We start from the raw sequence: 17,875 nt of genomic DNA on the forward strand, positions 1-17,875 counted from the left end.
ATGCCCTAATCTTAGACATGCACAGAAGGGGCATTTTTCTGTCATGGGGAAAGAGATGCTGATCTCACGCATGTGCAGTGAGATTGGCTCTCTTTTTTTTCACAGTGGCTGCATCGGATCTTGTAGGTGATGGAGAAAGAAGACCGAAGAAAAAGATGGAAGAGAAGACTGAAGAAGGTTGCAGCGGGATAAAGAGGAATTCTAGGACGACATGGGACTGGATTGAAAGACCAGTGCCATTAGGAGATAAGTGTAATTCTTTTATTTTTAGTTTAGTTAAGCTTTAAGCTGCTCTCCACTGACATCCATACAACACTTTTCTCTACAGAATGCACTATATTTTACCCCCTACCCCATCATTTTTGCTCTTTTATTGATCAGTGGCCAAGAATGTTATAACTGTTCAATGCGATTGTCATTAGAAAGTACAGTGGTACCTTGGTATAAATCCGCTTTGGAATAATTCCAACTTGGTATAAGTCCTGTTTGGACACGAAAAATTTTGCTTGGTATACAACCTTTGTTTGGAAAAAGAGTTGTGTGCTAGAACTTTTATGGGTCAAAATGAGTCATAACACCGCATGCTACCCTTATTTACCTCTTTCTAGACAAAGACACGACTGCATACAAGCGTCAGTACGCCAGTTGCTACCATTCAGTGAATAACCTGCACTATAACTCTCTGTGATATACATAACATCTCCTCCTCCTCCCTTCTCAGCACCATACTAGTAGGCACTCTACTCTTCTCAGCAAGGTAAAGTGAGGTTAAATTTTCATTTATTTCATGTAATTGCTTTTTTTATTTATGTATTTTAGTAATAAGCAGTGTCTAAATCATTTCATGCAGCCTCATCAGTATATAAAATGCCAATACAATAGGATTTTTTTCATGGGAATTGATTAATCATTTTCCTTTTATTTCTTATGGGAAAAATTTGTTTGATATATATATATATAAACAAAGGTACTTTGAGACGTTGGAAGCTTTGTATCTGTCCCTGTAGCAATTCTGTAGGGGAAGCCATTTTTCTGACTTCTACTTTACATGCCCTGCAGTAGGACCCAGCACAGCTCATAAAAGTCTAAAGTCTTTACTAGCAAGCTTTAGACACAAATATAAAAGTTAGTCCTGCGACTCCTTACTGCGCATGCGCAGAACCTTTTCCCTTGAAGTTAGAAGAAACAGGCGCGGTCTTAGTACTGATTCTCGCGCGAAAACCTACTGATGACCATTTTTTTTTAGGCATGAAAAGTCGCTCGTCGATGTTAACGCTGACGTACTTCCGCTGCGCCTGATCACATGACTGTGGCTCAGAAGGCCATCTTTGCTTGTAGACTGTAGTACATGTATTCGGCAGCGATGTGATCGGCGCTCGTTGGTTGATGCCTTTGTGGTTTCGGCGCTGTGTGGTGAGCGGGGAGGCGGGTCCGGACCGGATGGTGTCGGAGTTCGGTTCACATTTCTGTAGCGCGGTTTCCGCGAGCCTCGTTTACTGAGTGCTAAGGAGGAAGAAGGAGTGGGGGCTTGCAGGGGGCTCGGGTAGAGGTGAGTGCAGTGTGCGGGCCTCATTGGGTGGGGAGGCGGTGCTGCATGTTTGCAGAGTTTATTCCCCATATGTGTATGAGGGTTCTCTGCATTTACTACAAAATCTATAGCCAGCTTGCAGGAACCACTTACCTTACCTGACCTGGATGTCATGTATTACCCCAATGTCAGGGCTATCTGTGTGCACTGCCTGCTGTACAATATTTATCACAGATCCCCAGTGTTTGCACACAGCTACATGTATCACCGGGCAATCAGAGCGTCCAAATGCTTATTTAAAGTATTTGTTATTCACTAGCTAGTTCAAACTAAAAAAGCAGAGTATTTTCCCCAGCTCAGCCCAATACCTCCAAGTCATTTCCTTTACTTGAAGTGTTTAATTGCTGTCTATGCTGGCCCAGCTCCTCTCTCCCTCCCCCATTGTTTGCTGCATATTCTCTCATTTAGCTGCTGGAATAGGGAATTGAGAGAGTATTGTGGATTTTTACCCGGCCTCCCTGGTTACCCTGCAGTGTTTATGTTTTGGTGAGGAAGTGCAGAGCCCTGCATTGGGTAGAGGTGCTGTAATAAATAAATCAGTGCAGCCCGGCTTTACTTGTACTGACCGGCTACCTTACAGCTCCTCAATCGTTTTATTTGCTGCTAGCTGGATCCTCTACAGCCCGGCCCTCCACTTCCAGCTCAGCTCTCTTCTTACTGCCACTTGCCAATTATATTCTTAGTTGCTCACCATCAGCTGGGCATGCATTGCCCTCTGTGATGTACATATTATATGGGGCAGAGTATGTGTACTGGAATACTTGGGTATTGTGCTGAAATTGTTTTCAGTCAGGTGGGGGAAAGCTGTAACCTGGTCGTCAAAAATAGACAGGGCAACATGTAATATATTTTAGTGTTATCCAGGGACCATATTTGTGTCAATCACCCCCCCCCCCCATGTACTTTGTTCCATTTTTCCATCATTTTTCTATTATGCTCCAACTGTCCAGTTCCTGTGTATTGTGGCCCATGTTTTATAAAGAGTGCAGTAACGTTTAGGAAGGGGACTGTGTGGTCATTGTTGTATAATAATTTAGACTATTACACATTAGCTGTTAAATAATATTTTAATTGAAACTGCTTGACAATGTGACAAGAGGTTACAATTCAACTATGGAAATGGTTGGGTAAAAAGGCAAACCGCCTGTAAACATTGCATGTAGCATTTACAAATAAATGTGCAGCATAGTTGTAATGAAGCCTTGTACAGCAAACCTGCAAAACCTGCAGGCTCTCTTATAGCCAACAAAAAAGTTAATAATCTCAACTTTAGTAAACTTTCAGTGAAAGGTGCAGTTTGTCAGTGTTGCTCTCAAAAGTTAAGAAGAGTAACCATGCGAAGTACAGATCTCCCACCAGCATAGCTAGAGGGCTGCCTAGACTCTCCCTGACAACCTAAAGTGTTGTATTGTGACAGCTGGGTGCCCATGTATGTGACAGTATGTTTTCACAGCAAAAGTCTATTTCTAATACTTTGAACCATAACTGAGAACCTGCCTGTTGTTTTAAAGAGAAATTCCACATGCTTAATATCAGTGGTAATGGAACTAACCCAGTCCTCTGTACAAGGCGAGAACCGTACTGTTTCATCAATGGTGGGATGGCACATTTTTCCAAATGTTGGGACCCAGAGAGCTGAAGTGCTATTAGTTCAATGTTTTACTATGTGCACGCTTTACATTTGGTGCCTTATATTGTCTGATTGGTTTTAGTGGCTCTGATGGCATCCCTATGTCCTTCCTATACAAGAGATTATTTTGTAAATTAAATTACAAGGAATGAGACCTTTCACTTAAAGTGCAACTAAACTCAAAATAAAATAAAAACACACAGGCACACTTAGCTTTAATTCTGCAGATCTGTCGAGAGGTTTCTTTGTTTGGGTCCCTCATCATCCGAGTATCCTTCTGGGCCTAGCGCAAAGGAAGCATCTGGCACCTCCATCTTCGCTCTTCTCCCAGGTTCTTCTTCGTACGTCATTCAATCTTGCACTGTGCAGTCGTTCTATTGGGTGACGTAGATAGGGGCAAAAATGTTTTCTCCCATTAAAGAAAGGACTCGTTTTGCAGAAGGAGCAGCTAAGAGCCTCCTGGGATGCGTGACGTAGGTATCCCGGGAAGCTTTGCAGCATCAAGACAGAAAGTGGAGGTGCTGCGCCCTTTCTCTTTTCTTTTTTTTTTTTTTTTACTTTACATAAGGGGTAGATTTGTTTGTTTTAAATAAATGGGTTGTCTATCCTTTTATGTAAAGTAAAAATTTGGAGTTTAGGTCCACTTTAAGCTTTTGGTTTACTGTGGCTGTCAAAATTCTGGTTTGATAGCAATAAAAGTGCTGTGTCAACACTTAGGGCTCTATTTAAAAAACAGGGAATCTGATTTTTCCTCAAACATTCCCTTTTGGGAATCAGTAATGTTTTTGAGACACATGGACCTGGAAGATTCCCCGGAGGAAATGTCTTGATGGGAATGAGGGAATGTCTGATTTTGTAAATAGATCGAAAGTATGTTTTCGATTTGCGAAAAAGACAAACCTGCTTATTAGTTTGAAACATCTATTGTTTTCTTTTCTTTTTGTATATTATATTTTGCAAGAGTAGTCTGTTATTCATTGATTATTTTACAATACAGTAACATTTTTTTTTCTTTTCACAGTAGGAATCATGGGGATCAAGGTTCAGCGTCCTCGTTGTTTCTTTGACATATCAATTAACAATGTTACAGGTAAGGCAGGGCTTGAAAACACGTTTTGTTGTGGGCTCCCAATTTTTCGTGTTTCGTCGGGGAGTGAAAGGATGTACCCCTATGGGTGCACACATCCCAAAAAGATGGTTTCAGCAGCACCTCCCCAAATAATTCTCCAAAATAAAAAACAAAACGGGCAATATGGCCAGTGAGAGAAAACAACACCAGTGTTTGAGGCACGTGACAGAAACCATTTTTTATCGGTTTCACATTTCATAACATTAAACATAACTTACTATTCTAATTTAAAGCCTACCTCCAACCATGTTTATTTTAATTTGGATGGGTAAAAATTCTGTCAGGTTTTCATTTGTGAGTTATTTTCCTTTACTACGTTTCTCTATGGCACCCAATAAAGAGTTGAAGTTGTCATTGAGACATGCAACTTCTGTCCCTTTCCTACTTTAATGAATTTGACTTTGTCCTTATTCTATTGGAGAAATTTCCTATACTTTCTGACTAGCAGGGAGTCGTGGGAAATCACATTAATGGAAAAACAGACATAAAACGTGTATATTACACTAAAATCTAAGATTTCAGTGAGTTTGGATATCATATGTCACAGGGGACTTGCCAGGCATATGTAAAATACATAGGTCTCATAGCTTTCTGGATTCTTATGGACCATAATGTAATTTTTCTGTACAGAGAGAAATTAATATGTCAACATTTTTATTGGGTTAAAATACTCAAGAAGCCTGTATTAGTAGAGGAAGGGCAGGTCATAATTTATATATTTAAAAAAAAAAATAAACTTCAGCTATAAACACAGCTATAGAACCCTCCCATGCCCTGCAAGCTGTTACATAGGACTACATTTTGGAAAACATGTTTTTGAAAAGCTTTAATTTGTGTTGCTTGTTAAGTACAGCTGCTTGTGTTAGCTCCTGAAAGTGCAACTTATGCAGATACTTGGAAAGTTTCGCTAAATGTTCCTGCAAGTAGTCGTGTTCGTTCAAGCTAGAGGCGCTTGTTTTAATGTATACGTGTTATGGGGATGTGCGTGAGTTTGCAATCTCTTACACTGCATCAATTTTAAACAAAAGCCTTGGATTTAGGTCACTAAAGTTTAAGTGAAATACTGGCCAATGTTCGTATACAGTGTTAAAAAAAATCAACAGGTTAAAGACGTTCTCTGGATACAAGGCAGTGACTAATTGGCTTCTGATGTCCCTTGCTTTTACTGACAGCTGTTTTTTTTTTAATAATGTGTAGTTTCAGAACAAATGTCAGGCTTACTAATTTGTTATCAATTTAGCTTTTTTAAATAATGAAAAGTAGTATTAACTTCCATTTTATTTTATTTTTTTGCAGTTGGAAGAGTTGTCTTTGAGCTGTTTACAGATATTTGTCCAAAAACTTGTGAAAATTTCCGATGTCTCTGCACAGGTTAGTAACAGTGTTTGACAAAAATAAAGCAGTACACTCTCTTTGAATGAAGGTTTTACATTTCAGGATATAATAAAAAAACATCTGGTTCTTAGCCGGTCCTAAAATAAGGAAAATAAACCGCACATTGTATAATACACCATGACATTATTTACTTAAAGTGTACCTTAACTCAGAATTTTCACTTTACATAGAAGGGTATACAACCCTTTTATTTAAAGTAAAAATTTTGTCTGTGTTTTTTTGCAAATGCAACACTCCTTTTAAAAAAAAAAAAAAAAAAAAAAAAAAAAAAAAGGGGGGGTGCAGCACCCCCCCCACTTTATTTTCGATGGCCTAGGCAATCAAGAATGAATGGGAGAGCCCTTAGGTGTACCTATCTATACTTCCGGGATACCTACATCACCGATATCAGGAGGCTCTTGGCCGCTCCTTTTGCGCATGCCTGATCAACTTGTGCATGCGCAGAAGGAGCCATTTCATCAATAGAGGAAATTTTTTTATCGTCACCAATCTACGTCACCCGATATTGCGCCTGCACAGATCAAGTGACTAGGAAGACGAACGTGGAAAAAGAGAGAAGATGGCAAGCCTGGTGCTCCCTCTGCTCCGGGCTGAAGACGGACAACATGGGACCTGATGGAAGAAACCTCCCGGCGGACAGACTGATCTGCAGTTGAGGGTAAGTGAGATTTTAATTGTTTTGGGTTTACGTCTGCTTTAAATTTTTCACAGACTTATGTTGAAGGTACACCTTTTAAAACTTCCATAATAATTTAGGGAGTACATAGCAGCCAGGTCCTCTTTTATCTTTTACTAAAATAGTTTGTGTTTGGTGCTACAAGGCATATTAGGCTGTACACATGTCAAATGATTCTCACCCGGTTGGGCACGTCTCCGTCGAGTACCAAGGTCACTCGACTTTGTTCATGGATATGTCCTGATGGACCCAGCTTGCCCTGAATGTTTCAGCATGACTACGTGCTACTGCCTGGCTCCAAGTTATTAGACTTTATTAGAATTTGCACTTATTTCCGATTATTTTTTTTAATTTTTTTTTTAACGTTTTTTCTGATTTCTTTCTTTTTCCTTTTTAGGTGAAAAGGGTGTTGGGAAAACTACCCAGAAACCCTTGTATTACAAAAACTGCTTGTTTCATCGAGTGGTAAAGGATTTCATGATTCAGGGGGGAGATTTTAGTGAAGGTAATGACAACTATTTTTTTTTCCTTTTTATTATTAGGGAATTTATTTGGTAGTGTACAAATAGGTAACAGGTACAATACAATTTTTCTTGTTAAGGATATTTGCTGGTGTTGGAATCCTTGCAATTCATCATACAACTCAAATTCAATTAAGTCAGTATTGATATTACAGCCATAGGGAAAAAGACGGTTGATAAGTTGAAAGTATATTACAGCATTGACACATTAATGTTTGTGGACGCGAGTGTTTCTTTTTTCCACACTGTCCATTAAAATTGCCTTGAATGTGCAGAAAATGCTTACATGTGTGTTATAAAGTGTTTGGGTCAGTACACCCAGGCAGATTTGCAGTTCCTATTCTATGAAACACTCTATAGGGAGTTCTGCTACTAAATGATTGTAATAGACCAATTTTTTAGGTTCTGATCAGTTGTTAATAGGTCAGACATGTTTGTAAATATCAAGTACACAGGTTGTATTGTGTGTAAACTTAATAAAGCAAACCTGATCAGAGTTACAATCACTCTGTCCTAAAAAAAGCAATGAGTTGGGGAGAAATTTACAATCAGAATATCGATCAAATTATTTGGGCAAGCATAACATTGGCAGGAGACCTGCTTATGTGTAGCAACCCTTCGTTTTGCAAATTTGTTCTTTTTGACAGGTTCCTTTATTTTTTTTATTTTTTGTGCCTAATATTTGATTTTTTTTTTTATTTGTACGTTATTAGGAAATGGAAGAGGAGGAGAATCAATATATGGAGGATTTTTTGAAGGTAACAAAAAATTCAGATTTTTTTTTTAATATAAAAAGCATATATAGAAGTTAGGTTCCCTGAAGTGTATGTAGGCTATCCAAATTAAATGTAACCTGTAGTCCTCCGCAGCCAACCACACTGTTTGTCAGCATACACCCTTTGGCAGCTAAGTGTAGGAGGGAATATTGCTTACAAAGTGACCTATTTTAAAAGCTATGGAAACAAAGCCAACTAAGCCTCTTCTTTATTTATGACTATATATTGCTGAAGTCTTGTGTGCAGATTTAGGATTCAACTTCATCTGCCACAGTGCCAAAAATTGCTATCCATTTCTTTCACATCCTAACAACCAACATTTGTTTTTTTACATGTCTGCTAATGACCTTTTCCTAAAAGAGACCTAAAACCTGAACCAACAAAATGTAGTATTCTTTTTAGCTAGGTGCGCCCGTGCGAAGATTTGTCACAATACAAGGGCTGCCACCACCTACAATTTCTCCCCACCAAAATTCTGGGTTGAACACTGAAATGATCTAGTCTATACTATACTTATATTCTTGTGAAATCTTCATCTCTTTGATCCGTCGCCATCACCTATAGTACTGGCAGAGCTTAATTTCTGCTCCTCTTCAATGCCGGAACCAGTGATCATCTGCAACGCAATTGATCCACTAAATCAAGTTTTTACAAAAAAGGCCAGATTTGCTGAGGTGAAAATGTGTGGGGGCCGACCACTAACCAGGGTTAGTGTGGGAGTGGTCTATGCAGGTCCCGCACAGCACACATCAACTATAATGAAAAGGGTATTCCTTGTGCACACATGGGGACTCCCGTCCTGCCGATTATGCCCACCGATCAATTCTAGTGAAATATAAAATAGCTTTTTTTGTACTCGTGTATTTTATACTATGGTTAACAGTGCTGGCTGGCCGCATATTATTGATTTTATGACAGAGGCTGCGGTGGAAATCAAAATATGGGCCGCAATTAGCCCCGGGGACTTTGGTCATTCTTGACTTACACCCATTTCTAGTTAATATCTTTCAAGTACATTCCAATCCGGGAAAAGCTCCTGTCTGTCTTCTCCTTTATTTGGTCATTGAGTTGCCAACAGGGTTTGCAGGAGATATGAAAACAACTGCGGCAGTTCTGCTTCTGCCAAGAGAAGGAGTGTCCCTACGTTTGTAGTGGGCGTGTGCTGTTCGGGACCCGCACGGACCACGCCCACTTTGATTAAAAAAAAAAAGTTCTCTGCACTGACACCAGACTCTGTGCAGAGAACGTTCTTTGAATCGGAGTGGGCGTGGTCCGTGTGGGTCCTGCACAGCACATGCCCACTACAATGTGTGTGTAATCCTCCTATGTTTGTAGTGGTGGTGTGCGGGACCTGCATGGACTATGCCCACCCTCCTCCAAAGAATGTTCTCTGCACAGAGTCTGGTGTCAGCATGGACTCTGTGCAGAGAACTTTCTTTGATTCAGATTGGCCGTGGTCCGTGCACACCACACACCGACTACAAACGTAGGGCCGCATATAACACTTTTTTTGCTGCGGGCCAGTGAAAACCTAAACTCAGGCCGCAACTGGACCGCTGGCCGGACTTTGGACATATCTGCACTAAATTGATGTTTTTTTTGTTTTTTGTTTTTTTTTAAAGTGACCTAATTAACAGAACCTAATTTAACTTGGCAGGTTGCTTTAATAGACATCTTTAGGCATATAAACGCTCATTGATTTGATCTGAAGTTGTATGGTACACTGTATATAAAAAGTAACTATGTTGGGTAGTGTTTCATGTTGGGTGTGTTGCATGTACAATGTTTATAAATATTTTGCCAGAAGGTTTTTTGACAGCAGCAGCTTCTAAAGCTTACTACAGACACCCTGTGTATTTTTATTTTTTGGGGGTCCTTGCCAAACACTCAGGGTCCACAGCTGGGTAAAGTATAGTTCCAGGTAAAACTTTTATAATAAGTTATAATGTTCTTATGTATTGCCTAATTTTTATATGTTTAACATCTATTTAGTCATTTCTGAGAGTGCATGTTAAAAAATATTATTTGTCTTTCCAGATGAGAACTTCTCTGTTCCACATAACAAGGAATTCCTCCTGTCCATGGCTAACCGGGGAAAGGACACCAATGGCTCACAATTTTTTATGTTAGTATTAGAAGAGCTGGAATTACATAAAATAGTAGCAAATAGAAGCTAGCTTGTATTTTCATCCTATCCAGTTTTTCTACCATACCAAAGAGATTTAGGATCTTTTTCATCACCTATTGAGCTGGGTGAGATTAACAGCCCTAAACTTGTTAAGAGTGAAATATATAGTAAAATACGATTCTAGGTCCTGTTTCAAGCTGCTTTTTGTTTTACAAAAGAAGAGAATTTTTTTTTTTGTTGAACTCAAAATAAAAGTAACACCTGATAGCCTAGGTTGCAGCGCAATTCTGCTGCTTTTTATTTTTTGTCACTTCCTTTTTAGTGTTTCTGGAGGTCACCCACTAATGAAAAGATTGTCCATATAATATTTTCACAGCATATTTTTTTCTTTATTTTCACCTGGTACACTAAAAAACACCCTTTCCTGACCTGTACTTACTCCTCTGTCATATCCAATGAAGGGAGCAATGGTTGCCACCCAGGCTGGACTACAAATATTTCTGCTTTTGTTCAACTCTAGAACATGGTGGATGGTGAAATAAGTAGTTCACAGAGGCAATGTATAATTTATTCTGTTTTTAGTCCAGCTTGACAGTTACATTGTAGTCATACATTTTAAGTTGCATACAATTCTGGCATACTCTCAACAAAATGAGCGGAAATGTGCTTCTAGGAGTAGATTGCTATAATATACTCTATACCATTAATTATAAATTTAGAACTACAATGCAGATTTCCAGGATGGTCTGTTTAGTTCGGCTGTTCTGTGCGTCAGCCAATGTGTAACTCATGTACATTTTTCTGGCATGATCAACAAGTATTTTTTTTTTTTTACATTCTAAAAATGTTCTTGGCCTAAAAATGTAAATGATTGCAGCAACTGCATCTGAGGACTGGTAATATATTGTATATATACTTTTGTTTTTAGATTAGTATTTTATTTCAATGCCTTGTTGCTGTCCTTTGGGTCCCGTGCCATCCTGTAATCCAACTTTGTCCTGGCATATAGGAAGCCCTGGGTGCCGCACTTTCTCTGTCGTCTTTTGGCTACCTCACCCAATCCCACGTGACGTAGCCTGCTGTATATGTAGGGAAAAAAGGGGGGTCCAATGTCGGCATTTTTTTTTTTTTCCCTTTACCTGGGCATGCGCAGATGGAGCAGCCAGAGGCCTCCTGTGATGTGGGTATCCCAGGAGTCTTTCCACTCCCATTCTGTCTTTACCGCCATGGCTTTATGGATGCGTCATTAGGGTGCAAGCAGGTAGCCGTTGGCTTTGGTGGTAAAATTTGGCAGTGGCTTTTAGCCCAGGGAAAGGTTTAAGTAAATGATAATATTGTAGAAAATAGGTGACCAACACTTGAGTAATCTTTCAACATTAGTGATAATGGAGAATTATTTTAGTAATAGTGATGCTACTCCCTTTGCCCTTTCAGTTGACAGTATTTTAGTACATATCCATGTTGGTTGTGTTTAAATTAATATACATCTTAGTAACTTTTAATTTTTGTATGTTTTTTTTTTCTTCAGAACAACAAAGCCAACACCCCACTTGGATGGGTAAATATTTGTTTTGTGTTTTTGTTTGGTTTGTAACATATTAGTTTTCATTTTTGTCCAATTGTGTAACTTCATCCATAATTTACAGGCTCCACGTTGTCTTTGGTCAAGTCATGTCCGGGCAAGATGTGGTTAGAGAAATTGAAAATCAAAAAACCGACGCTTCTAGCAGGCCCAGTGCAGAAGTCAGAATACAGAACTGTGGAGAACTTGTTCAAGTTCAGAAATCTAAATGTGAGTGTTGCGTATTTACTTGATGGTATGATGCCTGTTCCTTGATACATCTAAGGCTCACATCCGATAATTGAGGTTTCCTGACTGAAGAAAGCCTTGCTAGTGCAGATTGGACATATGCTGCTTCGTGCAAAGAGTCTTTCGCTGCTTTTGAGAGTTAATAAATTTTAGCGTTCCACACTGGACTGATTAGATTTGACAGGCAGCACCATAATGGATTTTAATTGTTTGGTGTTTCTCTCTGGCCCCAGCTAAGAAAGAGAAGAAGAGGCACAAATCGTCCTCCTCCAGTGACACTGAAGACTCCAGTGAGTCTGATTCCTCTACGGATTCATCATCAGACTCAGAAGAGGAGGAAAAATCTAAAAAGAAGAAAAAGAAGCACAAGAAAACTTCTAAGAAACAGAAGAAAGAGAAGAAGAAACGAAAAAAGAATAAAAAAAGGTGCATTACTAATCTGTAGTGTTTAATTTTCAGACTGACCATTTCTTTTTCACTCTTGTTTATGATGTTCCCATGTCTTTTAAGAACAAATTGGCAATGACAGCATATTACCTTTTTTTTTTGTTATTGATAGGTTAATTAAAGGTGTTAAATTGCCTTTAACAACAATACCTAATTGTTTTTAATAGTGAAGTTATATTACCCCTTTTACCATATGGTTAAGATATGTTTACTGTATATGCCAGCTAATTTTAAAATATTATCCCATGTTATATAAACATATATTAAAATTGCTCTTGATATTGTTAGTAATTGAACATTTCAAAAACATGGATTGAATAAGAGGACAATATATTGGTCTTTAGCATATGGTGTGCTGTAATCTAGTAACCAGTTGCTTTAGATTACCACACATTGAATTTTATTATTGCTCTGTACAGTCTCTATCAAAGTAGAGATAGTTCTGTAACTACTCAAGTACTACTATACTCAACTACTAACTACTCATGTTTTATGAAATGTTCTGTCTCCAAACTTCAAATATTGCTTAGTTCTGAGAGTGAAAATGAAGATGAGGTCCAAGTCACATCAACTGTACGTCCAGAAGAGATCCCCACAGTGCCAGAAAACAAGTTCTTAATGAGGAGGAGTCCACAGAGAGCTGATGAGAAAGAAGGAAGAACCAATGACCGCGAACGACAGCGGGAAAGGCAAGTTGTTTCTAGATATATCTGTACACCTTTTTCAGAGAATGACTTTGCATGTGAAAAGCAATGGATGAGTGGTGGTGTTTGCAGTCTAAACTGTAATTTTTTACATGCTTGTTTCCTGCATTATTTAACTTGTATTTTCTATGCTTTAGCAATTCTGTTTATCAGAGAAGGCTTTTGGTAACCAGGTCCGGAAGGAAAATTAAAGGAAGAGGTCCCAGAGTAAGGTTTTTTTTTTTTTTTTTTTTTTTTTTTTTGGAGAACGCTGGATAAAGGGAGATAAGTATGTCATCCATGCTGCTTTTAAGTTTTATTAAAGTGCACCCTAAAATAAGGTCCTCCCAAATAACTTGTAAATAAATAAATAAGTGTCCTTTTGCCTTTTATGTGTGAAACTGGGTCCATCCTATTCAGCTTCAGCGGTAACCATCCTTCACTACTGCATAGAATGGTGCTTGTGTGAGTGCTGTTTTTATGTAGTTCGTCATTGTGAGCCTAGGCTGTAGCTGAAGCTGCCTAGGCTGATGAAGCACCCCAGAGAAGGTACCATTTACAGAACCTGGTTGAATTAGGCTGTTCATGTCCTTTTTAAGAAAATATATATAAAATGTGCCTGCCGATTTTGAAACTGAATTGTGCAAATCTTATCAAGAAATATCAGTTTTGGGTCCATCACTTAGCTTTCTGGGAGCCTGCAAATGAATGCTTGTGGTTTATAGCTGTCAGCACCACAGGTACACCTCTGTACCTGGAAATCACTGGAAATACCTCCAGCAAGGGGAAACATTTTAGATCACAGGGTCAAGGTTTTGATAAGACTTCTATGAAATGTAGAAGTAGCTTGTGTTGCTCTTTCGTTGTTATTATATTACATTTATTATGTTATTATTATATTAAATATTTATCTTTGCAGGAGTGAAATTAATGAAAAAGACAATCAAAAAAGTCCAGTAAGGGGAAGAGAAAGGAAACAGTGTGACCAAGGAGCTCAATCTGAGAGTCCAAGCAGAAAAACAGATCATGACAAGAAGAGCAAAGATCACAAATCAATGAGCAAGGAAAGAGAGTCTAAGAAACATGGGAAAAATGAGGAAAAGGAAGATAAATCTTGGAACAGAAAAAGAACAAAGTCAGACAGCCGGAGTGAAAGTAAGGAAAATGCTAAAAGCAATAGAGATTTGAAGAATACCAAGCGTGATCAGACTAAATCAAGAAGCAAGGAAAAAGGGCATGAACGGGGAAGAGAAAAACATTCAGACAATAAAACAAAAGACAAAGAGAGAAGCAGAAGTAAGGAGAGATCAAAGCACAGCAAATCAAGAAATGAAACTGCAAAAAGTAAAAGCAAGGAACGGGATAGAAGTAAAAGCAAAGAAAGAGGAAGAAGTAAGAGTAAGGAGAAAAGGAAAAGCAAAGACAGGGATAGAAGTAAAAGTAAGGAAAGCTTGAAAAGCAAAGAGAGGGCTAGGAGTAAAAGCAGGGAGGAAAGAAAAAGTAAAGAGAGGGCTAGAAGTAAAAGTAAAGAGAAGAAGAGAAGTAAAGAACGGGGTAGAAGTAAAAGCAAGGAGAGAAGGAAGAGTAAAGAACGGGGTAGAAGTAAAAGCAAGGAGAGAAAGAAGAGTAAAGAACGAGATAGAAGTAATAGCAAGGAGCGAGGCAGAAGTAAAAGCAAGGAACAGGACAATAGTAAAGACAGGCATGAAAAAGCAAGGAGTAAGGAACGTGAAACTGTGAAAGCAAAACGTAGATCTAACAGCACAGCTAAAGAGAGAAGCAAAAGCAGAGAAAACACCAGAAAAGTACAGTCAAGAAGTCGGGACAGTAACCGAACCAGAAGTCAGGAGCGTGCAGAAAGCAATGAGAAAGAATCCAAAGGAAGAGGTCGGTCCAGAAGCAGAGATCGAAAGAGAACACCAGACAGGTCCAGAAGCAAAAGAAGCAGGAGTCGGGGTGGCTCCAAATCTTCTGAGCGTGAAGCTAGTCACAGCAGAAACAAGGATTCAGCAAAAAAAGGTTCTCAGAAAAAGTCCCCAGAGCGTGAAAGCCACAAAAGGAAGCTGTCTGGGAGCAGCAGCCCAGACACTAAGCGAACCAGGAAATCAAGCCGAAATCATAGGAGTCCTGACTCCAACATAGTGCATAGCACTTACAGAGAGGACCGATCATCCCACGGGAGAAGTGGAGACCGGGAAAAAACTAGAAGATATTCACACGATAAGGAAAATGGAAAAAGGTCACGGAGTCGTGAGAGACGTACGTCCCATTCAAAGGATCGGTCCAGTCCCAACAGTGTTGACAGTAAAAATGATTAACAATCTAAATTCTAGTTAGATTTAAATTTTGGGACTTTTTTTTTATTAATTTTCTTGCTTTTTTTTTTATTTTTATTTTTTTTACAGACTTTGATTTAATTTTTTTCTTTCTCGATAATCCTCAGCCTGGATCATTTGTATTGCTGATGTTTTAATAAACTTTCGATGAAAGAGTTTTAGGTGTACAACATTGTCAACTTTTTCTTTTTCTGTAATCTTTTTGAATGGTTGAGGTTTTTTCCCTTTTTTTTGTAGTTATACTTGGTTGAGACATTTTGGATTTTTTCATTAGCGCTATAGAAAATGCATGTTTTCATGCTTTGAAAAATACTGTGCTTTGGTTCATGATGCTGTTATGGCACCTACACCATACCTGTAAATGACTATCATCCTAACATATTAGACACATTTGAAGTATGTTTACAAATATTTTTTTAAAAGCCTTGGTAAAATCTGCGTTTAGTATGAAATGTATACAAAATGTTTTCTGCTGTATAATATCAGTGTGTTATGGAGTTTTCCTTTTAATATATAACTGAACATTCTTGATACAGGCCCTGCCCACCTTCCTGATTGTGCAGTATATATTTTCACAAGGAATGGTGATTGGTAAAGTCTGGTAAAGCACCCATCTCAGCATATTTACATGTGTTGAGTTTGTCCAGTACAATATAAATAAGCGCACTGCTGTTGATTACGTGAATAAGAGTTTGCTCCATAGTAGGGGCTGATTTTAAAAGGATCTGTATTTTAACGAGTTAAAAGGTAACTTTTGTAAACTTGCATGGATCCTACTCTCAAAACATCCTTCTTGTAAGCAATAGCTCGCTTTATTCTTGCAAGGAGCCAGTGTACCTATATCAATCTCAATACTGAAATCAGATCTTTCTGATGCTACAAAAAGGACGTGTAAAGGAATTCCTGGTATTCTAAAGCGGAATTCTGGTCTTCCTTTATATGTGGAAATCTTTCAGAATGCATAGATTTTAATCATATTACTGTTAAATTGCATTTAGTAGTGCACCATTTATTGGTAACTGAAGATTTATAGCTGTGATATTTTATCCTGTACATCTAAGTAAAATGTCTGTATTAGTATGTGTTAAGCTTGTGGATAAAAAAACATTTTCATTTTTGTTCTGTTTTTGAAATCCCCATACTATTAGTCTCTCTGTTCTTGATTTATATATTTTAAAAAGTCCAACCCCCTGCATCTGTTTTGTGGCCTGAAGTGTATGTAAACCCAGTTTCTAAATAGCTCCTATTAATGTAGTTTTAGTTGTCATATTCGGTATGTTGGAAAAGATTTATTTCAACCTAAGAACAAAAAAACTATATATATTCTATATTACTATATACTATATACTATTCTATATATTTATAGAATATAATGTCCTTTTTAACTTCCGGTGCCTCCTCCCCAAACTCTACCCTAAATGGTGATGAAAAGATAATGTGTTTGTAGCCCAATCAGGGGAACCTAATGACAATTGCAGTTCCCTCTCTGAAGAAGTGTGCATAGTAGGTAAGATAAAATAAAAAAAACTGAAAGAAACCTAATGCACCCACCACATCAAAGATCTTGTCTGCTAAGCTAAAATATTTATTTTTTGTTAACAAAACACCTAATTATCCAAGAAGATGCTTTGTCCCTGTTCCCCATTTTCTCTTTTGTCTTGGCACGCTGTCACACACTCTGTCAATATGAGAATACAAGCAGCTGTGATGACCTATATTACACAGGCTTTAATTGTTGTCACCATAAGGCAACCAGCTTTGATAAATGTTTAAATCGGTTAATTAGAGATTGAATGCCGTTTAAAGCTCAATTATTGACAAAAAGCCTTTTTTTCCTATAGATTTGCCACATCATTATTTTTTTTATTTAAAAAAAAAAAAAAAAAAATAGTACATGAAAGGCTTAACTCAGTTTCTTTATCTCGGGGAAGGTGGGTTTGACTGTAAGTGTGCCGAATTTTGATCCCACTGTAACGTTTCTTTGATATAAAGAGGGAAGATAAGCTTCTAATTGCAGTGCAAAAAACTATAGTAACTGCAAGTGACAGATGAAAGGACAGGAGGAAACCTAATGCTTTACTCCCTACATGTACAGTAAGACAACAGGATTGGTTATTGATAAATCCTATTTGATGTAAAAAAAAAAATCTTCCAAGTTGTGTGATGTATGCAGAACAAGTATTGTTACATAAGAACCTAAACAAAAAATGTGTCTTTAAAGCTAATCTGTAACCATATTTCTTAAATGTCCTGTTACTCCAGACATAGCTTTTTAAATAGGATCTTCCAGTGTCACTTGAATTGCATTCTCTAGATCTTCCTATGGAGATTTCACAAAGAGATTAACCAAAACATAACTATTTTTTTCTTGGAAACCACATCCTACAAAATAGTCAAATCATGGGAAATGTACCTGGAAGTGTGCAATGCCTATAGCTATTGTAAAGAGCTGCTGCATTTCTTTGTTTTTTTGCCATCAGACAAGAATGTCTTGGTGATCATAAATATTCCACCCTTCTTACATACTTGCACAAAAAAATACCCCCAAAGAGAAGTGCATTATTCACATGTCTACGTAGCCATGTTTATGGCATACAAATTGGAGAACTGCACACAGGGTCCCAAGAAAAATGGCAATTTTGTGTGGTCTTTACAGCTGCTATAGTTTGCTGTTCCTCCACAAGATTTCAAGACTTAGTTAGGTCCATAAATATTTGGACAGAGACAACTTTTTTCTAATTTTGGTTCTGTACATT

At 38.1% G+C, this 17,875-nt stretch overlaps 1 protein-coding gene across 1 annotated transcript; it reads left to right on the top strand.

The window, feature by feature from the left end:
- Positions 1-1,410: 1,410 nt before the first annotated feature.
- On the top strand, positions 1,411-16,237 carry PPIG (peptidylprolyl isomerase G). Its single transcript, XM_072418300.1, is given in 13 exon segments — positions 1,411-1,549; positions 4,240-4,308; positions 5,644-5,718; positions 6,816-6,923; positions 7,653-7,697; positions 9,753-9,840; positions 11,372-11,401; positions 11,490-11,635; positions 11,887-12,079; positions 12,631-12,789; positions 12,942-13,037; positions 13,040-13,072; positions 13,703-16,237. Coding segments are annotated over 12 exon segments (2,433 nt in total). The 5' UTR covers positions 1,411-1,549; positions 4,240-4,247; the 3' UTR covers positions 15,102-16,237.
- Positions 16,238-17,875: the final 1,638 nt, after the last annotated feature.

Source organism: Pyxicephalus adspersus, chromosome 7, assembly GCF_032062135.1.
Source record: "Pyxicephalus adspersus chromosome 7, UCB_Pads_2.0, whole genome shotgun sequence".
Taxonomy (NCBI): Eukaryota; Metazoa; Chordata; class Amphibia; order Anura; family Pyxicephalidae; genus Pyxicephalus; species Pyxicephalus adspersus.